Raw genomic sequence first — 25,771 nt, forward strand, 5'->3', positions numbered from 1 at the left:
ATATTGTTCAGTTTTTATTGTTTTACCAATACTTTAAATAAGAACACATTCTACAATAGGTCTACAGTGTATCACAGATACAATATTTAACAAACAGGTGACATGATTTCACTCAAAACAATTAGCGTAAAGGACTAAAACAACAATACTCAAACAACAACACTTAAAAAAATGTATAGGATACAAATATAGCTAGTTAACGTATTTATAACGAGAAAATAGAAGTGTTTTAACTGTTTTTAACCAATAATGGAAATAAAATAAGTATAAAGCACTCAGTATGATATTATTTAATGAGGTTAAAGCTTATAGTTTGTTTACAGTTATCACAGACTTGATAGTATATTATGTGGACAAAAATGAAATGTATGTATGGTGGAAGTGTGGGTGGGGGCTATGAGTGGGCAGTGAAGGTACTGGATCCTGCATGCATGTAGTTGCTCCAGAGGGTACTCAAACACTTGGCCTCCTGGAATGTGATATTCATATTCAGTAAATTTTGATAAGTTTAAAGAGAAAACGACCATATTGCAAAGTTTTATAAATTCCGGTTTGTCTTAAAGTGTCTATATACTGAAGTAGTTTGTCTTCTGAAATTGATACTTTAATTTTAAGAGCAATATGCACACATTTTATTTAGACTGTACAATTTAATGGCCAAAAGACGGAATTAAATCATTGAGGCATGTCTATTATCTTAGGATAAGAACTATATTAAATACCTTTCTACTAAACTTTGCATAATAACATATTTATCAGAAATGGTCTGCATCATATGATGAGTTGTTGTTCACCAAATTCATTCAACATATCATTTTAGTTTTATACAAAACAGTATTCTGAATAAACAACTGCCAATTTGTAGAAATCTTCTATTAAGAATTTATCTAGGTATTTTTATAGTCTTGGAGTTGGTGTGCAATTATTTTAGCCTTCAATTGTCAGAACAGAAAAACCTTTCCAGATATTCAAACAAAATTTGGTACATAAAATACATGTTGAAGTTGTAAAATCATTGTTTTACAAACAAGTAGACAGCAATTGATATATGCAGACATTACCCACGATCTTCCTACTTACCACTGTTTTCTCTCTGGTGTAGACTTCATTAAAGGACAGAGGCATGGGTTCAGGCAGGGGCTGCAACTCTGCTGTTAGCCGCTTACTCCTGAAAAGATTAGAAATGATATCCTGAAAGCTTTTTGCACCGGAAAATTCAGTACTCAATGTCGATGCAAACTTGCTGAGAGTCCACTCAGCTGTGTTGAGAAGGTTAAAAGGCTAGAACTGCCAAATCACAAGTCATTCCTTTGAGAGGTCAAAACATTACCTCAATTTTTCGTGGCTTATTCAAACCTAAGATGAAACATATTAGTGTAAGACCATGTTACAATCTAATGAAATAGAACAGTTTAAGACATTGATCAAACTAGTATGATACATAATATAACTTTTTATAATTCAAGTTCAAAATTATAAACACAACCCACTTTTTGGTCTTGGTGCTGCGTCTGCTGCTGGTGTCACTAATGGGAGTCAGCCTTCGGCTCCCTGCACTCGAGTGTCTTGACCCAGGTAGACTGGTTTGCCCTTGACTGGTTCCCTGCAGGCTAGAGGGCTGCTCACCCTGGGGGCGCCTTGGGTCTGTCAGGACACGGTAATACTGCTGAAGGTCATTATACTGGTAAGCTTGAGGTTCGTCAAACACTGCCAGCTGAAAATTGTTCGAGTTATGTTCATTACAATGTATTGTCACAAAGTTCAATGATTCAAAACTACTAACATCGAGTTATAAAATTGACAACTTTTGTATTACAGTAATATTTGTGTAGTAAGAACCATACAGATAAGAATACATTGTTAAATTGCCTTCAAATTTCATAATTAAGTACATGTATCTTGATTTCATAAGCTGTACTTATTCAACTGGACCAAACTACTGACCTGATTGATTTGGCATGAACAGTAATTAAAAATATTCAATGGAACTTAATTTTATTCATAGCTACAACTGCTTCACAACACCACCACCTGCTCAGGCATTCTTAACAAAATTGCAACAACTAGCAGCAAATGATGAGAAAGGGAAATAGATTTACAGTATTCCAATACATGTATATGGATATATATCCTTTTGCTTTTCAGTGAAAATGTGCATGACAACATCGATCAAGTGCATAAATTTGTTAACTAAGATCCATTTCACACATAAGTATATCCACATCGTATTTCAAATGTAGAATGTAATATTACAAAATTCTTCTAATTGTATGTCAGAAAAATTAGTCAGCCGTACTCTGAAACTAAACTGGGATGTGGTAAAGTTTTGAATAAGCAATATTATGCATAAAGAGCTGAAACTCTGGTATATTAAAAAATCATGAGGAGGCAATAATCTCAACGAACTGATTTACAGTTAAAGCTGAAAATGGGAGGGACAACACTAGCAGTGCAACACGACGTAAAAGTGACCTACTTCTCTTTGTTTACAACAAAAATCCCGCTGAAAATTAATCCATATTAGTTAGTATAATATGGGATAAACCAACTTTATGAAGAAGTAAACTGTTAACTACTTGAAAACAACATCATTTATAATATAATGTTTAGTTTGTTAGCATCTATGCTACAGTACATGTATAAATTTAGGGAATGGCTATATGGGGAAAAAGTGAATATCAATTTCAATATAATACTGTGAAAGATATATATTTGTAAATTATCATTAAAGCAAATTAAAATATATTTAGTTGTACAAGGTCCTTGTCACCTTGAAGAGCTGTATACTTCTAAATTTATCTCTGACAATTAAATGTGCAAAATTTTAATGGATGGCATTTTTTTCTTTCAATAAAACTGCTTAAACTTTATTCATAAGTTAAGAAATATGCCCAAGTAGTTCCCTTTAAGAAAGTTGCCATACAATTGAAAACTCTTTGATACAGCTCCTGTATAATGACCCCAGAATAGTAGTATTAAATTCTACCGGCAACATACCACATCTCTGAGAGCTGCCCCCTCCAGAATATCTGTGATGTCGCCATGGCGATCCATGATCCTGAAAGGTTGTCTTAGGATTATAAACTACCAAAATTGATTCCAAATGTACACATTCAATGCACAACTTGCATACATGTACATGAAAACAGAACATACTGTTTAGGACTTCATATTTGTGGCAAGGATTAAAACTGGAAAAAATCAGCCATTTTTTGCTGTCTTTCTATCAGAAGTAAGTTTCATTTGTAAATGTCTACGTACAGGGTGAGGGAATTAACTGAAGGGCAAACCACTACCCAAAATAGGAGGACAAGCCATTTCTGCAAATGAACATCATGAACCTGGCCCCAATTTCTCGAAACTTCTAAAGTCTCTTATAACAGGATTAAGCTAAGCTCACTATTTTTCTTTCTCAATAATTTGCATAATATTTAATTAGTTAAGATTTTTCATACTTTAGATAGGAGTTATCTTTATAATAATTACAATCAACCATTTTACCTTTATCAACATTCATTTTAAGTATGTATTTCGGCTAATTGAAATATGCTACTTCAGACTGTTAAGCTTAAGAAGTTTCGAGAAATCAGGGCCTCAGGTATTGGCAGCTGCAGTGTTGGTTGAAAAAACGTTGCAAATACCTCCAAAGTTAAAGTTTTTGCATGACACTATCTGCTGCCAATACCATTCTCACAGAAAATAATAAGACTTTAATCAAACACGAGATGTATAATTCATAAAGCATCATTGTTAAAAATACATTTTGTTTAGTTTTTGCTGGTGTTTCTTCCTTCACTAACCTGTTTGCAGCTGCAGTGTTGGTCATGGCCATCTGGTACATCTTGTTCAGCTTTCTCTGGTGTTTCTTCCTCGACTTCTCCCTGCTCTTCAACACCATCCTCTTTAGAATCTTAACATGGACATAGAATATTTATAATACTTTATTGGTTTGCAGAATGTATACAAATGATTGAGGTAGAAGCAGATGTTATTTTGATAAACAAATGATAACACTTTAAGTAAAATGCTGACATTTATCAAAATGAACTATATATGTACTATGATGTTTGTCTCTCATATCAGTCAAAGTAACCTTTCTAAAGTTGTACTATTATGAGCAACTGTCGCATGACTGTGGTGTTAATGTTGTAAGTATCTTTTCATTGGTATCCAACTCTTTACCAATTGACAAACAACACTAAAAAGGAACTTTCTAGAATTGTGTATGGCTTAAGGGGTAATAAATTACCTCATCTGGATCTGGGGGTTTCTCTCCAAGGTCGAGAGAAAAGCAGGCGAGGGGCGGCATCTCCAGCTGAAACATACGTTTTCACTATCAATAGGGTTTTACCCAGTTTTATAAAAGGACTGGAAGCTGCAGAAAAGGTATAGGGTGCTTAATGAGAACAGGGCATCAGGCTGTGAAGAACACAAACATGAATTTGACCGAAAATGTTAGATGCAATAAGTATGTATTTTTAATCAGAACAGAATTTTAAACAAAACAAAAGAAAATGTTTGATGAACTAAAGCATTCAATGTTTAATTATCTAAAGCATTCAATCCTAAAAAGGCATGCTGGTCTCCATGAGGGCCGAGGCATGCTACCAGAAAAGGAGAGGGTGCAGCACCCTTCCATAAGTCTTTGGCCAATAATGAAAAATATCTTCTAAATCATTCACTCCAATTCATGAAAATTGTCAGGGACAGACATAGTCGAAATACAGCTGTTAAGATTCATTTGCATTAATTCAAAACAAAAGAACATTTAAAACCAAGTCACCTTTGGACATCTTAACTCCAGATCTAGTGCAGCATTTTTAGCAACCTGTGTTGAGTTCTTCCTTCTTCTCTCCTGAAGTATCCAAACAATTATTGTAGCATGTTCACTACTTAATAACCTCATGAAGGAGCACATTTATTATATAAATAAATAGTAAACAAACTCAAGACCTATCTGACACACCAGCCCAGTTGAATTTAAGGTGGGTCATTTTTAGCAAAATTTACAAGACCAAAAAAAGGTAATAAAATGAGTTTTCGCTCTGTAAAAAGCTGGAAGGTGTTTTTGATGTCCGAGCTATATGCTTGAAGTATCATTGGCAATGTGTGTACTATTAAATTATGTTACAAGTGTTTTCTGGAATGGTTTTTCTTAAGTTAAAGCCAGAGTTAAAGATTTTCCATGATGAAAGTGACATCATCAAGGCTATTGAACAAGTTTGAACAAGCCAAATGTCACTCAATGTTACAAATTCCTTCCACACTCTGTATGTTTTAGAAAGTCGACTATAGGATAAAGAACAGGTCTAAATGCTAAACATGCTTCAACCCACTGTTATGAAACTTAACACTCACCCTAGGTGATTTGGGTGACTTGGGGGCGTTGGGGCCATGAGCACTCTGGTATTTCTGTGTGATGGCCCAGGAGTCCCCACGATGCGATGCCTCCGAGATGTGGCTTAGTGATCGACCCTCCATACCCGGGCCCGCATCCTCCCTGACATGGGCCGGCGCGGAGCTTTCATTGAAGTCATCTTCTGGTTCAATGTCAGGATGACTTGCATGGTCCATCACTGGAAGCCAAATAAACAGTTAAAAAGATGTCTGTTGACCATTTTTATCAGCAGGTCAAGAGGAAAAAATGAACAGTTTTTTGGTTGCTTCAAGTTGATATCTTGTGTAAACATGTATACCAGTTTCCAATAAGTTTAAGCATCACCCTGACCATAAAGGCTGGTATTTAATATGGTTGATACTTTCAAGTTCTCATATGAAATGGTTACCATTTCTTTCGACTTTAATATGCTGATAGAAGACCTCGGGTTTGCAGATACATGTTTAACATTGTATATTTTCATAAACACAAAGTTCATTTTTGTAAGGCAATATTAAGTTGATCTAAGTAGCGAAAGTGAAACAGTTACCATTTTTCTTCACTTTGAAGTGTTCATAGAAAACTTCTGGTTTGCGGATGTCCCTCCAGAACTGATCCACATCGGCCTGTGTCTTTAATTTGCCCTCGCGACGTAATTTGTCTTGTAGCACCACTATCTATATAGAGGGAAATAAGGACAGTGTAAGGTATAGGTTATAGAAAAAAATATTGGTTTTTAGCTCTACTGGCCAAAGGCCAGAAGAGCTTATGCGATGGTAATGTGTACGTAGTATGTGCATCCGTGCGTCCGTGCGGTCGTGCGTTCATGCGTCTGTAAACAATTGCTTGTGAACACCATACAGTCTTCAGTTTTGATTGTATCTCGATGAAACTTGTACAGTATTTAGATATCCATTAGAGCTGGGTTCCTTTCGAAAACCAGCCAGATCCGCCCATGCATGCCTAGATTATGGCCCTTGATAGTATAAAAAAAATGCTATTGTGTAAACAATTGGTTGTAAACAATTGGTTGTGAACACGATACAGTCTTCAGTTTTTATTGTATCTCAATGAAACTTGTACAGTATCTAGATATCCATTAGAGCTCGGTTCCTTTCGAAAACCAGCCAGATCTGCCCATGAATGCCTAGATTATGGGCAATGAAAGTTTTAAAGAAATGCTCTCTATTTTTAGCCAGGTCTGCATGAGCGAATTCTATTTTTAGCCAAGTTTACATGTACATGTAAATTCAAGTCTAGAGTTAAGGGAGACAATTTGCAAGTCTAGGATTTTAAGAGACAATTTGCTTTTTGCTTCTGCAGCTGATTTTGTGAATTACTCTGCCTTGTTCTTGTTGAAAGCCCAAAGGCCATTTTTTAGCTTTAAGTTCTGTAGTTTGCGCATTCATCTTAACAAAATTGGTTGTGAATGTTTAAGTTATGCACCTGGTGTCATTACTGGCCACACCCAGGGTTCACAGGTTTGGTAAACATAAATCTGGAAAGGTTTAAAAATCTTTTTGTGTGTTCGTGGATCCATCTCAGCACAATTGATTGTGAATGTTTGTTCAAATTGATCAATGTTGTCCTAGGATGCCCTTGACTTTGACCTTTTGACCAACTTTTTTTAACTTTTAAAACTACAGAAATTTTTACAAGAGTACAGTTTTGAAAGCATTTTATTTTTGTCAGATGACTTTTACTTGGCACATATTAAAATAGTTCATGGAACTAATCTGCTTACAATACTTTCTGTGCTCAGATGTTGAACGTGCTACGTTTTCAGGTAAGCCAAACACAAAACATAAACCATATGTCTGTTGCCTTTTACCCATACATACATGCTCTGGATTGATATGACCACAAAAGCCATGCCAGTAGAGCATAGGCCCTTTTGGGCCTCTTGTTAAAGAAAACCTTCTATACGCATGATCATTTATGCACATTTTTATGATTTGTCATATGACTATTAGATTATACAAATTTTAGCTTGACTGTGACGAAAAAACTGATAGCTTATGGAAAAATCACACTTCCAGTCCTTTTCCTTGGCATAAATCACTTCATGTATCCTTTTTGAGAGGCCATGAGCAAGTTCCCTTAAAAATGTAGATCGAAACCCTTATCCTCTACAGTGAGAGGCAACACATATTCCACAAGACCACTACCACCACTCAAATGACTAGTGACAAAATCATACCAGACATTTTCAAATAAGACAGTTTCTGAAATTCAAAATCTCACATCTCATATAAAATGCATGTGCCTGTAAACCCAGTCCACATGTTTGCAGACATTCTGTGTGCAGTTTCTTACCCATGATTTGAAGGTTGGTGTCATCAAAATCTGATACAAACAAGATTCCACATAGCATATTTAAATCATGTACAAATTTGTACTAAACAATTATGAAAATAGGTTAACAAAACAGGCAATTATAATAAACAAACCTTAAATACCTAAAGCTTGTACACCTGGTTGATATCACTTTATGTTTTTAGCTCATAATTTATAAAGGGCTATAGTATTTGAGACCTTTTCAGTAGTATTTGAGACCTTTTTATAGACACCCCCCTCCCCTCTGGCTTCCCCACCCCTCCCCAAAACACTATATACACCCCTCCAACACAATTAGTATTACCCCCCCCCCCCCCACTTTATTGTATATACTTATTTTTCTGTTTTCCAGTAATTCCAATCAACACAAAGATGAAGTTTGGAGGTTATTTAAATGGATCTTAATATTGATCGAAAAAAAGTTAACAATTTTTTTATACCATTGACAAGGATAACTGACAATGATTAAGCAAGGAGAATGGAGATCAGAATATGTGTAACAATAGCTTTTTATGTTGTTGAAATCATCTGATAAGAGCTACAAATATAAGAATAATACCCTAGCAATGTCCGTCCTTGGCAGCCCCTGTAGGAAACTGTCATCATTCTTTAACTCCATCTTTTCCAGGCGACGAACAAACCTATGCTCTGCTCGCTGAAATCAACAAAACAAAAAACATCTGTAATTATCATAGTATACCAATGTAACACTTTTAACTAAAAGCATTAAGGAATAAGGATGATTTGTCAAATTATGATCTTGTCACAAAAACCAAGCACATTGTGTAAAATACTTAAAATAAGCTGAGTTGCGTTATTCTATTTGCATATGGTACAAGAATTAAAGCTTCAATTTTTCTCACGGAATTTACATTTCAATAAATTAGGTAAACATACATATATAACTCACCTGACAACAAATTCATTTTTAATAAAAAAAAAAATGTAAAATATATTTTCCTTTAATATGTAATACATGTTTGACTTTTGTCATGATTATAAGATTATAAGCAACACTTATTCTAACTGCAACTATATATACATGTAATATTCAACTACAATTCACACATAATACGGTAGTGTTTAATATCAGTATCACTCTAAGTGCTAGTGAGATGTCAGTCATTGGGTCAAATACAAACTAGTGAATAAGAATAAATATGATATGTCCAAAACTTATATATTCAGCTGTAATAGCAGACCACGCCAAAAACAGAAAATAATAACAATAAAACAGCCACAAAAAACAATGAAACTTAAAAATGCTAATAATAGTCTAATTCTACAAGCTTGAAGAAAGTATTGTTGTTGTTTTTATGTAAGCAAGTTAATTAATTAATGCAAGTATTCTAGCATGATTATATGTTGAACATTAAAAAAAGAAGAATCTGGATATTTTTTAGTATTTCTAAAAGGCTATTTTAGTTCCCCACTGTATATTACTCTTACATCTACAAAATTAAAAAAAAACAATACAACTACATGATTTCTGAAAATGATTTACATACAGTGCTAAGTAAGGTTAATTGGCTTTGGTGAAATAAGGAAGAAGTTTGTTAAGTCATATTATAGAATATAAATTGAAACAAGAGCACCGCCTTGGATGCCAACACTTGTCCATTGTTTTTTATTTGACTAAGGGGCATAACTCAAAACTTGTTTAATCCAGCCTGACTCTCTACACCTAATAATGGAGGAATATATATAATGTCATTGGAAACAATTGTGTACTAAGTTTCATGATACTAAGATTATAAGTATCTATCGTGTTTCCGGTAAGGATAGAAAAATCCGACCTGAGGGCACGCATGTAAGCGGTTAATGAGGCTTGCCAAGTTACCGGTCACGCAGCATGCCTGAAGGTCAGATATTTCGATCTGGACCGGAAAAACATGATTGTTATTTTTTCTTGCGTACCGAAAATTATGAATTTTTGGAAAAATTGACGTATAAAATGCATTTTGTACATATCACCAAAAACCGTGTGCGGGGTTAAGTGTACTGACGTCATAAAGCGCAGTAATTTTAAATCACTATTGACGTCAAATAGTTCCTCTAAAAATTGCGCTTTTACGATTATTAATTTAAATTAAAAGTATTGCATACTTATATTTTTGATTGCACTTTTTTAAAATTGCATAATATACTTTTCATAAACCACACAATAAAAGAAATAAGAAGTGGCGCGTTGTTGGGTTTGACTTATCTTACATTGGGTGGGGTGTAAGACAAGTTTTTCCAGCACTGGTCACATGACCAGAAACACATGTCCGGTATGCAAGAAACAAGTATCCGATGTACTAAGTATGTAAATTGTGGATGCCTGGTGACCCGATATGATTTTGGTATCTTTTGAACAGTGTTAACTTGAAGAGAAAGAATATATCTGAAAATCATACCAAGAATTATGTCACAAAGAAGCTTTTTGGGCTTTGTAAGATTTGAAAATAGGCCACTTCACGTCTGGGGTGGTATTCAACTTACGGTCATTCATCTTTGACTTCATTCCTGTATTGGTCAGTTATTTATAACAAGTAATCCGCTTTGCTACATCGTTCTTAAATCCAATTAAGACCAATATTGAATACCAGCCCTGATTGGTTTGAAATAAAGATCAAACATATAAATTAAATAATTTACTTAAACTAAAATGTTTTTTCGGTCATTTATTTGACAAGTTTTTTTTATCAGCAACCAATAACCTTTCGATAGTCAAATATTATAAGGTCACCTTTAAGGCATCAAACTTAAATATTATCCCAATCGGTGTGATAAAATGTGCATTTGATCACTTATATATTTTAAGTTTCATGTGAATTGATATCTTTACTGTTTCCGATTTATTGCCAATAATAAATGTTGCATAACCCCAAACGCCATAAGGACAACACCAAGGCTCTGACACTTCCTCATCTTTTTTACTTTAATAAAGAGACAAGTTAAAAGGTATATGTGAACATTATGACCTGGCAACACAAAATATCTGCACCCGAGTGCGAGACAAATTACCTCCTCTTTCTGTGGAGTTGGTGGCTTTTTGTTGGCTTCATGATCGCTCTACATGCATAATACAATATTGTGCAATGGAGCTTTTAAGTACACTAAATTGTATATTATAAAAGCAACTTCTTTTCATTGGAGTTTTACCTTACCTTATATAGAAAGTACACTAGATATAAGCATCTATTGTCTTGATTTTTGCCTTATCTATAAGCATACAAGCTCATATTTTCAAACATAATGAAATTTTAAGCATAAGTTGGCATTGTAATATCACTTTTAAACAAGGTTATAATTAAAAGTTATCCCAAAGCAAACATTTCCATATTTAAGACACAGAATTTCCATGCCTGTTTCTACTACGTGAAACCTCTCTATCTGAGAGACCTTAGCACCAATGAATTAATACAGTGGTTATCATCATACATTTCTATATCCAAGTCAGCTGGTGTCAATGAAACTTTTCTTTCTTTGTTTGAGAGTTCAAAACATCTCTACCGGATATATAAGACTTACTACAGGGGATTCTATGTGGATACGATTTGCAATTCTCTCTAAAGAGTTGAAATCTACAGGGATCACACAATAGCTTTATATTTCAATAATGTCAAATACAACTTACTATGAACAATTACATGTAATTACAAGTTACATTCATACAGATACAGAAATAAGATTGATACGCTTCATTAGATTCCAATTAAAAAAACAATTATATATATATATACTGAAACACATTGAAGCAGTAAACAAATCTTTTCTCAGAACTGTATGAAAGTATTTCACCCAAACACCCTACCTCCTCTTCTTCATGGAGTAGGGCCCTTTTCCTGGCTTCCTCACGATCTCTCTGCTCCTGGCGCTGTTTTATAACCTTCTGCTCAAGAAATTCGATGTACTCTGCATAGTATTTATCCTGGACATGGTTGTCACCCAGGCCCAGCAGCCGCCTCTGTAATGTAGGATATTTATCCCTTAGTGCTCAAGAAACTTTATGTTAACTCTGCAAAGAATGTTAACTCTGCATAGAATGACGCCTGGACATGCTTCTCACACAGGTGTAAAAGTTACCTCTGTAAGGTGGGGTTGAACATGTACATTTTAACTCGGGTTTATCATACTTACAATGGTCATAATTTAATGCAATTCAAACATATTTTTTGGTATAATTTCAATGTGTGCCAGACTTGGTTGAAATCTTAATGTTTACATTATTGATCTAGTCACATCAAGCCTAGTAGAAGAAGAAAGTAAATATTAGGGTTTGTTGATTAAAGTCTAATAACAGCTAGTAATGACCACTGCTCGAACCATAAAGGTGAGAGTAGTCTAGTGGTACCAGTGACCACCTCCCACTCAAGAGGTTGTGGGTTCAATCCCAGCAAGGTAAATCTTCTTTTGGCCTCAAAAAAAGGACAAAGTACTGGTTCCTGCCCAGGAAGAAGACTTGATCGTCATTCATATCAGTTTTCATGAATACAGCTGTCATAACAATTGCGTTAAAAAAAAGATATAATAGTAAAAATGATTGATCACTTGCATCTTAATGTATTTATAGAAACAATTTCAAATGCCACTGTGACTGTCTCATTTCAGCTGTCAATCTTCATGTTGTGGCCAACAAAATCGACCACTAGCAGGGAAGAATACAACCAACCTGTTCACGAGCTCTGCGCCGTGCTCTATCCTCCTCTTCTGCATCAACGCTGCTCTCCGCTTTTTTCACAGCCTTCTTCTTTGGCTTTTCTTTCTGTGAAAAAGTAGGGCTTAAAATGTTAAAGTTTGTGGTATTACTGGCATTTTAAAAGATGATGACAAAAATAATTTAATCAAAATGAGTGAAAAAATGGGACACATTTTTGTTTAAACACATAAAAACTTTAATTAGTGAAAAAAAAAATTATTTATATAGTTATAAGAATCACATTTTTGTGGTATTCATGTTGCATCCTGCGTTCATACAAAACAAACAAGTGAACAAACTAGATTAATCCTTAAATGTACAAGCAGAAGAAAGTTACTGTGCATGCAAAAGCAAACCATTTATGACTTTAGAAGTAGCTTTTGAGTGTTTTTATTTATAAATAAAACACTCAAAAGGCTACTTCTATAGTAAAATAAATGCAATGTAATACAATTTGTCAAATACTTTGAGGAAATAACTCTCTGTACCAGAATTGCATTCATATAAATAAAATAAAAATCAGAATCTATCAATATGCACTTGTCGAACATGTTTTTCTAATAATTTATTATGCACTGTGAGTGACATTATTCCAATGGTAGATCTTCAAATGAAACATTTATGAACCCAAGTAAACACAAACCTTTGAAGCCTGGTGACTCTTGTCCTCTAGTCCATACTCTGCTAGTATGTGAGGTAATGCTGACTTTGAATGAGCTGAGTAATGAGTCTGCACAAGTTTCAATGTAAGGGGTCCATTGTCATTTTTTGTTTGTTCATTATCTTTAACATCTGATTTAAATTTTGCTTTCTTTTTCTGTTTGCCTATAGGTTTATTTTCTTTATTTTGCTGTGCTTGATTGTCTGTATTATCTGTGTCATTGGCTTTAGTCTCTGTCTTTTCTTTTTGAGCAGGTGTTTCTGTGTCAACGTCTTTTGAGTCTTTTGCTGAAAAACAGTAGAAGCAATGATAAATGGAGGTATTAAATATTAAAGACGGGACAAATATCTTTAATGTACGGACCAATTATAATCATGTTATAAAAGTATAAGATTCATTTGTTCTTATTATGAATATACATCATTAGTTTTATAACAGTTTACAATGGTTAAGCATAGGAACTAACCCTCATTATTTTCCTGCACTGTAGAATCAATCTGAAGTATAGAAAACACAAATAATCTCTCCGAGTGATTTCTTAATCATAATACAACTTTAAATGACTGATTTCTTTAATAATAATAAAAACTTTATTTTAAGATAGTAACACATCAAAATTAAACACCATATTATCACAGACCATTATTTTTAACCATGTTAAACTAAATATTGAAGTGTCACTCTTATTCAAAATCAATACATACATATGTATACCAAACATAGATTTTGAGTGATACACCCTCAAATACTTACTAAACTAGATCAAAGCATTCTCCTGATATTGCACGGAAATATTTTTTTACATTAGAGGTCACAGCGACGTTGACCTTTGACCTTGTGACCCCCCAAAATATAGGAGTTTTCTAAACCTCATGATCAACCTCCCTACCAAGTTTGGTGAACCTAGGTCAAACCATTCTCAAGATATTGAGCGGAAATGTTTTTTACATTGGGGGTCGCCGCGACCTTGACCTTTGACCTAGTGACCCCAAAAACAATAGGGATCTTCTACACCTCATGACCAACCTCCCTACCAAGTTTGGTGAACCTAGGTCAAACCGTTCTCAAGATTTTGAGCAGAAATGTTTTTTATATTGGGGGTCGCCGCGACCTTGACCTTTGACCTAGTGACCCCAAAAACAATAGGGATCCTCTACACCTCACGACCAACCTCCCTACCAAGTTTGGTGAACCTAGGTCAAACCATTCTCAAGATATTGAGCGGAAATGTTTTTACATTGGGGGTCGCCGCGACCTTGACCTTTGACCTAGTGACCCCAAAAACAATAGGGATCCTCTACACCTCACGACCAACCTCCCTACCAAGTTTGGTGAACCTAGGTCAAACCATTCTCAAGATATTGAGCGGAAATGTTTTTTACATTGGGGGTCGCCGCGACCTTGACCTTTGACCTAGTGACCCCAAAAACAATAGGGATCTTCTACACCTCATGACCAACCTCCCTACCAAGTTTGGTGAACCTAGGTCAAACCATTGTCAAGATATTGAGCGGAAATGTTTTTTACATTGGGGGTCGCCGCGACCTTGACCTTTGACCTAGTGACCCCAAAAACGATAGGGATCTTCTACACCTCATGACCAACCTCCCTACCAAGTTTGGTGATCCTAGGTCATGCGGTTTTCCAGTTATCGATCGGAAACGAAGTGTGACGTACGGACGGACTGACGGACTGACGGACTACCGGACTGACGGACAGGGCAAAAACAATATGTCTCCCCCAGAGAGGGGGAGACATAATAACGCATTTATTTACAGATAACAATATTATAACCGTGTATTTATTATAGCTGAAAATGCAAAAATATTAAATGATTAGTGAATCCTAAAAGATTTACTGCAATTTACTATTGTCTTGTAAGGTAACAATACCGTGTTTTCTGCACATTTCTCTCAAATTAAAATCGGTTTCCTTCATAAGCACCTTTTTTTCGACATTTGTTCATCCTTTTGGTAAAAATATTAAAACAAATGTATGTTAAATCTTATTTTGGAGTAATTTAAAGATTTATATTGTTTAAAATTATGTTGGTGAATATGGTACGTAATAATCTTTGTTATTTGTTACATAGTGTCATAAACTTGGACAGTGTTAATGCCATATAATAAGCATTATGGGACTTTGAAAACAATGATTTATCTACATCTATCAGCATTAAACACTTAATGTTATTAAAAATAATAACATGTTCAGACTTTACCTTTGCCCTTTAAGCCAAAATGTTAAATGACGGCAGTAATAATTAAAAAACAAGATGATCAACCTTGCACTATACAGTTCTAATACAAAACAGAGCTAAGACCAGTGAAGGCGAGACTAAATTTTATATAAATATTATGAATTTTAACAGCTTTTTGTCAACTTTTATTCGACCCTTTATTGCATTAATTACGAGTAATCGTTTCAAAACTTCCTTCTAATAAATGCCACCGGAATCAGATCCCCAAGAACGGAACAATACTTGCATTTTTAGGATTTTCTTGGTGTTGATTTTCTTCGTCGGGGTCCGCCATATTGGTTGTCTAGGACGCTTTTTCAAAACCGAATTATAAAAACGTTATCGACTGAACAGATATTCGTCGTCATCAGAATCACTCATCATCATCAACATAATCATCATCATCATCACCATCATCTACATAATTCATCATCATCATCACCTACATTATTCATCATCGTCATCACCTACATAATTCATCATCGTCATCACCTACATAATTCATCATCATCACCTACATAATTCATCATCATCATCACCTACATAGTTCATCATCATCACCTACATAATTCATCATCGTCATCACCAACATAATTCATCATCATCATTACCTTCATAATTCATCATCATCATCATTACCTACATAATTCATCATCATCATCATCACCTACATAATTCATCATTGTCATCACCTACATAATTCATCATTATCATCACCTACATAATTCATCATCATCATCATCATCACCTACATAATTCATCATCATCATCACTTCATAATTCATCGTCATTATCTCCTACATAATTTATACCATTATCATCACCAGTATAGACTAATTTTCCAACAGCAAGAAGTTTTTAATTTTAAATGGATGGGGTATGTCCAAGGTTTAAGATTTTTTTACAAGTGCTCTGTCAACACCACAATAGCATTCCTATTTTTCTTTGAAAAAAAGCCAGTCTTTTTGAAGTCCTTCATATTTGGCCCAGTGAGCAGCCAAATGTTCATGAAACTTGGTAAGCAAATGTCTTTATGCACATTCGACTTATGGCCAACTTTGACCAGGGTTCCACGTTAAGACAATCGTTTTGACCAAACCTCATGATGAATGGGAAGAAACTATAGCTTATACAGTGCTTACAAGCTCTTAGCTAATATTTAATGCACTTAAAAGAGTCTTAAGAGATATAATAAGCCTCTCCATCTATTAGTATTTGATCCAATTACCGCTTTTCTTCTAACATAAAACAAGAAAAAAAACTAAAAACTAGATTTTATTTGACACAAACTGATCAAAGAGATTTAGTTGGTTTTCACAAGAAAATCTTGACAATATCAAAATACTGCACCAGTCAATTGTAACCACAGCCCCCCAGGTCCGGGGGTATAATGGGGATAGCCGGGGAAATGGGCCGTGTTTTTACCTTTCAGGTGGCCCCGCAGTGCTGAGTGAATGCGGTGGTTTTGTCTTCACGCAAAATATAGCAGGGAATTTGCCTAACCTAGGCTCCCTAGGGTGCGGGGACATTTGGCGGGGTTTTGACCATCAAACTGTCCCTGCAGGGCGGAGATTTTACCCAAGGTTGGCTGGACAAAAAAGTCAAAGTCCCCGCTATTCCCCGGACCTGGGGGGGGGGGGCTCTGGTTACAATTGACTGGTGCATTAGTGGTAAGGGGACCGTTTCAATAATGTCCTAAGTCAAGTTTCTTTGTGAACTGAAATGATCCAAGTGTTATATTTTGTGATTTTGCTACACAATAATGTAAACTGAACTTTATTCAGTATGAATCAACACCGTTACTGTCAAGAAAATACAGAAAAGCAGTGTTCCTTTTCTGTTTACACAGAATTAAATTTATAGAAGTTACATGAAAGATGAAGATCCTTAAATAAAACAGGCCCTGGTGAAGTAAACTGACAAATATTTAAATAAATGCTATCCAACAGGCACATTTAATCTTGTACTATTAGTGATAATTACACTTGTAAAACACATCTTTTCTCTGTCAGGATTACCCCATAAGGAGCACCGCTTTATATCACATAGTCTTAGTAATTGTACCATTTGTACCAGTACATCTTCGTACACATCATAATTTACATACCGCTGGTTGTCATTCAATTGACTAATAAAGGAACGATCTTTTGTCTATAAATAAAGCACATGGTTGTATTATCCTATGAATTATATGACAACCTCCAACAAGTGACCAGGCCGCGATCTGTGTCTTGTTTACAGTGGTTCTAAGTTCAGGATTAAACCTGAAATCAGGATTGAGAGCTTTGAACTTCAGACAGTTATAGATTGTTTTTTTACTCCAACATTTACATTAAAAACAGTAGATTTTGACCAAGTGACCTAGTTTTTGACACCATGTGACCCACTTTTACAAGTGGTCGAGATTTGATCAAGGGGAACATTCTGACCAAGTTTGAACATTTTCTGATCAATGCCTACCAAGATATGGTTCCCGACAAAAGGAATGACGGACAATGCCAAAACAATATCCCCCTCACAAAATCTTCGATGTGGCGGGGGATAATAACTTGTGAAACAATTTCAGAAGGGTTCAAAATCCTATTACTCTGCTTTAAGCATCAATTCCCAATATTCAAATAGTGCTCGGCTATTATTCAGGATTGACAACTATGTATCAACTGTTAGATCCCCTACATGATTAAACAATACTCTCTAAATTCTTGGAAGAAGAACGGGAGTAAGGAAGAAAATCGAACAAAGACATAACATAAATATATTTGCATGAAGTACAAAAAATATTGTCACATGCCAAAATGATGATGTATCTTGCTTTGTAGTGAATGTTAGCTAATTTTAAAACATACAGCAACTGTTGCAATGATAATTCCCCTAAAATAGCACTGTGCACAAACATTTTAACCCAAAATTTAACGTTGGATGGTCTTTCCTGCAAAATGTCACAAATGAGTCTGACAGATGAAGCACTTTCCGCATGACAGTAGCACTGAAATATAAAATACAGATTCTGTACAAAAGACACAAAGACCATTGATTTAATTTCTTAAAACCATTCTTAAAGTGACACTTGTATTTAAAATCAATACATAAAAATGTATAACATAAAATTTGAGTGATAAACCTTTAACTTCTTTAATACTGAATAATGCATTTATGTAATATATTGATTACTGACAACAAAACTGTAACTGTGTTTTTTATAGCTGAAAACACACAAATATATTAAATGACTGGTTGGTCCTTAAACATTTACAGTGGTCAACTATGATCTCACAAGGTTGAAATACCATGTTTACCATGCAACTTTCTTTCAATTAAACAAGGTGTCCTTTATAAGAACCATTGTTTTCAATATTTGTTCACCCTTTTCGGTAAATTAAAACAATTGCAGTTTATTATAAATTATGGTACTGCTTATTTGAGAGTAAGATTGCATTTTTAAATACCGGTATATTGTAATGGTTATCCTGTTATTGTCTGATATTGCATAGAAATATAATATATACGGTTCAAAGAATTTAACATAAAACATGTATAGCAATAAAAAAAGTCTGTAATGTACACACCAATGAACACTCTAGTCCATTCTTCCCTTTAGAAGTCTCTTGGTCACCTTATCCTTCTCTCTGAAAAAAAAGTATAATTAGTCATATTTGTTTTAAAGATCAAGACACATTGAAGTTGTCTAGATAACTACTGACGTTGATTAAAGGGACTAGACTCCAGATGGTTCAAAAATCGACAAATACAGTATTAAAACAAGCCTAAAATTGGCAATGCAAGCTAATAGGAGGCAGATAATACAACACTACAATAATGAACGCAACAATCATGTTGCTGTCTAATCTGTGTTTCCCCCTCTTAAAATAGCAAATAATGATTACCCCAGTTTTAATCATATCTGTTTATGAGTACAGATAAATATACAGATGCTATTTTTAAACTTACTGGGATTAACATAATAGATAACCTTAGTAAATTTCTAATGTGAAAACTGCGCAAATACTGCAAAAGATGCATGTGTTGTAAGCGATTTGATACATCAGTAAGTAAGATTCAATGCGTTGTACAATACAATGTCAATGTAAGTTTTTGACAATTTTCTTTTTTTATTGCAATTGTATCATCAGGTGTCTAGCCCCTTTAAACCAGATTCAAAGTATAAGAACTGCTTTAAGCTGATAAATGTTTTGTTTCCACAAAAAAGTATTGAAAAGATTTTACACAACAATCTACATATTTGATACTTTGGGCAAAGTTGACATTTATCAAACACAAATTTCTGAACATAATTGATACCATGTTTAATTGAATATATAAACAATACTTATTTCTTATATATCATTTGGAGCTAGATTTTGCACCAAAATTGCAACGAAGACTATCCATTTTCAGATAGCTCAAATAACAATTTCATTATTTCGAATCAGGTTCTAAACTATCTGGGCAACACTACACAGTGGCAAATGCAACAACATAAGTAGAGTACTGTACCACCTTTTTATTCATTTGGCCCCCAAAAAATGGTTTGCTTAGGGTGACAACCTTTTCAAAAACAAGCTGGGTAGGTAAGCTTTTTATTTCTTTTTATTAGGCTTTACATAAGTACGTTTTTGTCATCATTGTGTTAAAGTAATTTTCTTTACAAAGCTTTTAAGGTTTTAAACTACATATTAAAACACACACACATATATATATTTTTTAATTATTTTTTAACAACTGACTTTAAAAGCAGTAGGGTTTGCGCCTATTTTGTAGGTAGGGGCGGGTAACCCAAACCAAACGATTTTCTTGGGCCTTAATTTATGCAAAATCATAAGGGACTATGCACATAATACATACATAATGTAGACAACACCGCCCCATCCAGACACTGCATCTCTGTCCACGGCATTCAACAGGCACTGTGAGATCGTCTCAAACAGATCATCAGGCTCCTGTAAGTTATCAGAGGTTGATGGTGACCTATCTTCCAAGTTAACATTAAATGACGGAACACTATTCTTTGAATAAGACCATTATTAAAAATTTCTTCCATTTTAAGACTAGTCTATTTCTTATACATGAAGTGTTCCTATTAAAATCATATGTCTTGACAAAATGCCTTACTTCAATTGTAAACATAACTTCAGACTTTGTTGTATAATTTAACAGTATGTTACAATAACATGTATAAAAAAAACAAGAGCAACATAACTATGTGGATGCCAAAGCAAGTCTGTTTTTCCTAGTTAATCATAAGTCATAGCTTAACAAATACTTTAGATAGGACTTCCTACACATTAATTAACTTGTCATATTGAACATGTGTGCCAACTACCATGTCATAATCTCCAATGGTTTCTGATTTACCGGTATTGAAAACAATGTTTTTTTCCGACAATGCACCAAGTTGTTACAATACAGCTATGACTCAGCAGAAAACAGATACTAACCACTACCTGATTATATTTGTACAATACATTGCAGACAGTTACATGAATATTATGCTTCATCCTTAAAAGGGGCTCAACTTTTGCATTGAGTCAGTAGGTCGGGAATGGCTTTTTATGTTAAAATTTTCTACTCCTAGGGTAAAGATACATCCGGGGTTGAAGTATTTTTAGTTGAGTCTTTCAGCCACTGCAAACAAATATTTTTCAATGAAGCCCTTACCTGGTTAGGTTTGTACAATGTTTCACACATTCCATACATCTGTTCCCCACAGGTGCCAGACACTACAAAGTCCTCTGTAACCATGGGACAACCAATCAGATCAAGACTTGCAATGAATGGTTCACTCGTCTTGGGGTCCAGACCCGCAATAACCGGCTCAACAAAGTAGGGGCCAAACCTGGAAATATAATAATAATTATCATATCATGATTTTTCCGTAAATCACACAAAGGCTTATATAATTCCCTAGTCATAACTATAGTGAACATGATTCGGACGGCTTTCTATCAAGGTTCAAACACACATTGCCCATGTCTTACAACATAAAACATTACCCAATACTTAAATTGCTTCATCTGTTTGCCTTTTAAGGTTGTTATAATCAAAATCTTTTGAACAAGCCCATCATGTATGGATGCTTCACTTATGGGCATCACCATTGACTGTATTTAATCAAGGTAAGTGTTTTAAACATTGTTGCAGTCATTTAGCATACATTGCCCTGTTTTTACTTTTAAGGCTTTTGGCTATATTTGTGCATTTAAAAGTTTGACCATTCAGGGTTCGAATTTAGCTTCGCATACTCGCAAAATGCGAGTGACATTTTCAAATTGCGAGTGACTTTTCTTCAAGCTCGCAAAATTCTGCGAGTGGCTTTTTCTAGACCACAAAATGTTAAAAGAAAGTAGAATAAACATGAACTTAACTCCACTACGTAGTCGAGTGTAAACAGCTTATAAGTGACATGTTTACACTACCTGTATAAAGAAGACAGTACGGAGTCACGCTCTAGTAAGATTTCAAAAATAGAACAAATACATAAAAGGCCGAGTTTTTTCTCGAATCTTTCCGGGATGCTCAGAGGCGTGCATAATACAAAGTGAATACAAATGACGTAATCACCTAGCTCAATCATTGGCTAAATTTAGCACTTTCGCGCACTATATGTAAACCCCATCAACCTTTGAATATATTTCCGCCCAACTGTCAAAGTGAATAGACTTTGTTGATCGATATATTTCATGGTCCAAAGCATCCACGCTACATTTACTGTTGCTTTATTTATTTTGAATTTATAATGTTATTGATTTTAATACTTATAGACTTAATGAAATCTGTTGCGTGCTTGCCGAATGGGTATATGTGTATTACTCGATGGTGAGGGTAAATATAAAAAGTGAAATATGCCCCTCCCACACAAAGAATAAGCCATCAACAAGTACTAGTAGTCGAGTCACTAAAGATTGATACTTTTTAATATTCATAATATGTCTTCATTTCTACTACAATTAGACAATATTATAAGGGAATAAAGCAAATCATAAAATTGCAAGTTGATTTTTCATTTTGCGAGTTGCCTAAAAAAGCACTCGCAAAATTTTGCGAGTGCTCTTCAAAGTTAAATTCGACCCCTGCCATTGAAAAAAAGTTGAAGGACCGTTATAAATGCAAGATAATATAGATATATATGTAAAAATTACAATTAGGTTTATTGTTATAATACATTTATCTTTTGCTACCGTACCTTCTACTGTACAGGAGATTTGAAACCATGCTCAGGAACGTTTTTGGTTTGATATGTCTGTTTTCCTTTAATTCATAAAGGTTTAGACGAAATTTCAATCTCTGTGATCTACAAAATAAAACCAAATTCATATAATCATTATTCATACATACAAAGTTGAGTACAAATTTCACAACAACAACTCATAATTTTAATAAATTTACTGACCATGGCCAATGTGCTTACCAAGTTAGATGACTCGACATCAAGACTTTCAAAAGTTATTGATCAGAAACAAAAGCGCCCAAATTTTCTTTGTAGTAAAGGCTATCATGACCTTCCATCTAGTCTTTAGCTGGATGAATCCTATTGATTCTGAGGTCAAAGGTCGAGGTCACAGTTTCATTTTCAATCAAATACTTTTGAACGACGTGTGGAACAAAGTTGTTCAAAATTTATTGACTAAAAACAAAAGTGCGACGCCGATGCAGGCAACACAAAAATCTGCCAAAAGACAATACAAGAACTTACACTGTCTGCACATCGGTAGCAAGTCCAGGTAGACCAACAAATAATCGTGGACCCATTTCAAAGATTTTGTCAAATTCTGTGCTGATGGTTTGAGCTTGAATTCCAAATCGTCGATCTGCTGCTATGGCCACACATTCTTTACCCTTCATGGCCATAACAGCCGCACCATTGTATGACATAATAGACTGAAAAAGTACGAAATATCCAAGTATAAAATATGCATGCAATAATTCTATGAAATATCAAAGTATAAAATATGCATGCAATAATTCTATGTGTTCTGCAAAGGTCAAACATGTATGTACTGGGATTTTTCTCTTGAACAATGAGTATATCAGCTTTATCATTTATGGCAAATTGGAAATAGAATCTAGTCCTTCAACTGGACAGGATTTGTCTTACAGCCTATTTAAAGGCAAAACTGTTGCATAACTATTAACAGTATTTTTAATGTTGTTTCAAGGTATCTTCCTAAATTACGCTTAAAAAGCCCTGAATGTTTTCAAAAACGTCAAATGAAACAATTTGTTCAGAACAACCCTGGTTTAAGTAATACTAGTAATAGTTTCTATTATGAGCAAATGTCTATTTGGAATAGATTGTAATTACAAAAATAGCTTGTCTGTTTCTCACTTTTCAAATGGAATTTCAATTCACTTTCTCCCGTTATAATTTATACCCAAGGCAATCAAATGAAGATTGAATTTAATGTCTTTTAGTAGAATGTGGTTTCATTCAGGTAACATGATCGACTGAATAATGCATCCTGAAGACATTTTGAATCTCCTGACATATATTGATATAGGTCTTCTTCATTACAGATATGGTCATGCATGTCCATCCTAAGCAGTGCTGCGCTCTAAAAATCTCTTCTTCTCCATACATTTTGGCGTTTCTGGGCAATACACAACTAGCAAGCGTCCATAAACAATAATTCTTCAAACATTTTAGATGCCGGTTTCAGTAGAAAATGAATAAACAAGAGTCGGAAATGTAGAAATAATTATCTGCTTGGATGTATTCTTTAGTAATTGTGTTAAAATAGTTGTCGGTGTGCCTAATACGTACCATTTTGAAAGAATTTGATGTTGTTTTCTCTCAATTCATGCAAGTCACTTAGTCTGAATCAGTTAAACGCCTTTTTGAAAACAAGCTACCGTATTTAGGAAGGCTACACATAACCAATTTGTCTTCGGAGGACAAACTAAAATATGTACAGCGGTTACTTCCCTTCCCTTCATTCCCACCCGTGCATTGGTAGGCAGTATATTATTTCATCTTACAGGTCAATGTCATACATGGAAGTTCATTTGGTCGATACAAGTCAAAATGATACGCAGCAGAATGAAATGCAGCAATAATTTATGTATATGCTCTCAACTTCAAGGTTATTTCGATGGTCAATGGAGTCCGAGCCGGTAGAACTGCACGGAATCTCAATACAATATATTGTTATTCAGCCGTATCTTACATGAATGAGTAATTTCAATTAACTTTCAAAAATTAATTTGCACTACAAGTAAAATTGCATGTACAAATACCTGTTAATGTATATTTTTTAACCTTTTTCTTGCATATGGGAAGATATGTGTTGCGCAAAGCGTTCATATACATGTATATATATATTGTTGCGCGTGACTCATCTTACATGGGGTATGTAAGACGGGTTTTTCCAGCACTGGTCACATGACCGGAAACACACGTCCGGTATGCAAGAAATATGTATGCATTAATTTTTAGTTTAAATATATTTATTTTACAACGATTGTGAAACAAGTTATTACAACATTAAATTAATCACTCTCGTTGGCACGATTTTACGCGAGAGTGTGGTCTTGTGTTGTGGGGGAAACCGGAGAACCCGGAGAAAACCCACTTGTCCGGCTTGGTGACCACAAACCAAACTCACATGCGCCCAGGCCGGGAATCGAACCCGGGTCGCCTAGGTGAGAAGCGAGTGCGTTAACCACTGCGCTAACCGGACAACCATGTATGCATTAATGGTAGTTTTCTACTAGTGATCCAAAACTTATTACATATTTTGAAAATTGTCCATCAGATATAGTCTAGGTTTTTCGTTTTCGTTGCCTAGGAACGTTATTCTCTTATTGATGGTATCCTATATCATACACTAGTTGTTGTTGTTGTCTTTTTTTCTTCTTTTTTTTGTTGTTGTTTGTTTTGTTTTTATTCGGTTGTAACATTTACCTCTTAATTAGTCTAAACCTTTCTGCAGTCGTTCTTGAACATTTTAAGGTAAATAGCATTGTTATTTTATATAGAAGAAACATATAATGAACTGAAATATTTTGATAAAGGTTATTATGATTGATATGAATCGATTTTTTGTAAATTTAACTTTCTATAAGCCTTTTTCATAGTCCGTAACATTATATTCAAATGCATAGTGGATCTCGCAAGCCAGAATAATCTTTTATAGTCAGTTAGATAAGAATAATTTTGTCCAATCGGAATGCTGATGCAAGTATTAAATGATATACATAAGTGTAGACGTTGTCAGTTCCTTGCAGAGGTGAAGGCTCCTAGTACTGGTTAACCGCCTGTTAGTAAAACGGGGCCCTGGTAGTCTGCCCAGGATAGGTGTGCGGTGGTGGGACCCTTCAATGTGCTCACGCCGGGACCTGGAGTATGAACTGCTAACACCACCAATATCGTCACCAATACCAAACAGTAAACATCAAGAAATATTTGGTATTAATCAACTTGAACTTTGTAGGTGCATCACTAAAATATTAACTATCTTTACTGAAAAGCTCAGCTAA

The 25,771-nt window shown here is 34.7% G+C and overlaps 2 protein-coding genes across 2 annotated transcripts; both read right to left on the reverse strand.

Annotated features, from left to right (window-relative positions):
• Position 1: 1 nt before the first annotated feature.
• LOC128238969 (uncharacterized) lies at positions 2-15,593 on the reverse strand. Its single transcript, XM_052955340.1, has 18 exons — positions 15,546-15,593; positions 13,526-13,556; positions 13,042-13,346; positions 12,372-12,464; positions 11,514-11,666; positions 10,724-10,771; positions 8,274-8,369; positions 7,694-7,723; positions 5,928-6,054; positions 5,359-5,576; positions 4,784-4,855; positions 4,250-4,315; positions 3,801-3,910; positions 2,998-3,058; positions 2,477-2,503; positions 1,491-1,714; positions 1,081-1,168; positions 2-469 (listed from the first exon to the last, which is right to left on the reverse strand). The coding sequence occupies exons 1-18, from the start codon at positions 15,591-15,593 to the stop codon at positions 395-397; spliced, it is 1,872 nt and encodes a 623-aa protein (XP_052811300.1). The 3' UTR covers positions 2-394.
• A 2,444-nt stretch (positions 15,594-18,037) lies between these two features.
• Positions 18,038-24,141, reverse strand: LOC128238814 (proteasome subunit beta type-3-like). Its single transcript, XM_052955075.1, has 7 exons — positions 24,057-24,141; positions 22,989-23,173; positions 22,479-22,586; positions 20,954-21,131; positions 20,141-20,235; positions 18,865-18,924; positions 18,038-18,284 (listed from the first exon to the last, which is right to left on the reverse strand). Exons 1-6 carry the CDS (start codon positions 24,057-24,059, stop codon positions 18,876-18,878), a joined length of 618 nt encoding a protein of 205 aa, XP_052811035.1. The 5' UTR covers positions 24,060-24,141; the 3' UTR covers positions 18,038-18,284; positions 18,865-18,875.
• Positions 24,142-25,771: the final 1,630 nt, after the last annotated feature.

This window comes from Mya arenaria, chromosome 6, assembly GCF_026914265.1.
Source record: "Mya arenaria isolate MELC-2E11 chromosome 6, ASM2691426v1".
In the NCBI taxonomy this organism is placed as follows: domain Eukaryota; kingdom Metazoa; phylum Mollusca; class Bivalvia; order Myida; family Myidae; genus Mya; species Mya arenaria.

Bases quoted from the DNA above. Each gene is read 5' to 3' on its own strand.
- LOC128238969 (XM_052955340.1), bottom strand. From the start codon at position 15,593: ATGGCGGACCCCGACGAAGAAAATCAACACCAAGAAAATCCTAAAAAT. The intron at 12,465-13,041 runs GTTTGTGTTTAC...ACTTTTTCACAG, and splicing joins AGAGTCACCAGGCTTCAAAG to AAAGAAAAGCCAAAGAAGAA. The intron at 2,504-2,997 runs GTATGTTGCCGG...ATTAATTTTCAG, and splicing joins GGGCAGCTCTCAGAGATGTG to CGGGATTTTTGTTGTAAACA.
- LOC128238814 (XM_052955075.1), bottom strand. The intron at 21,132-22,478 runs GTACGGTAGCAA...TTATATTTCCAG, and splicing joins AATCTCCTGTACAGTAGAAG to GTTTGGCCCCTACTTTGTTG. The intron at 18,925-20,140 runs GTATGTATTATG...CTTTTTTTTCAG, and splicing joins GGCGGTGTTGTCTACATTAT to AGAGAAGGATAAGGTGACCA.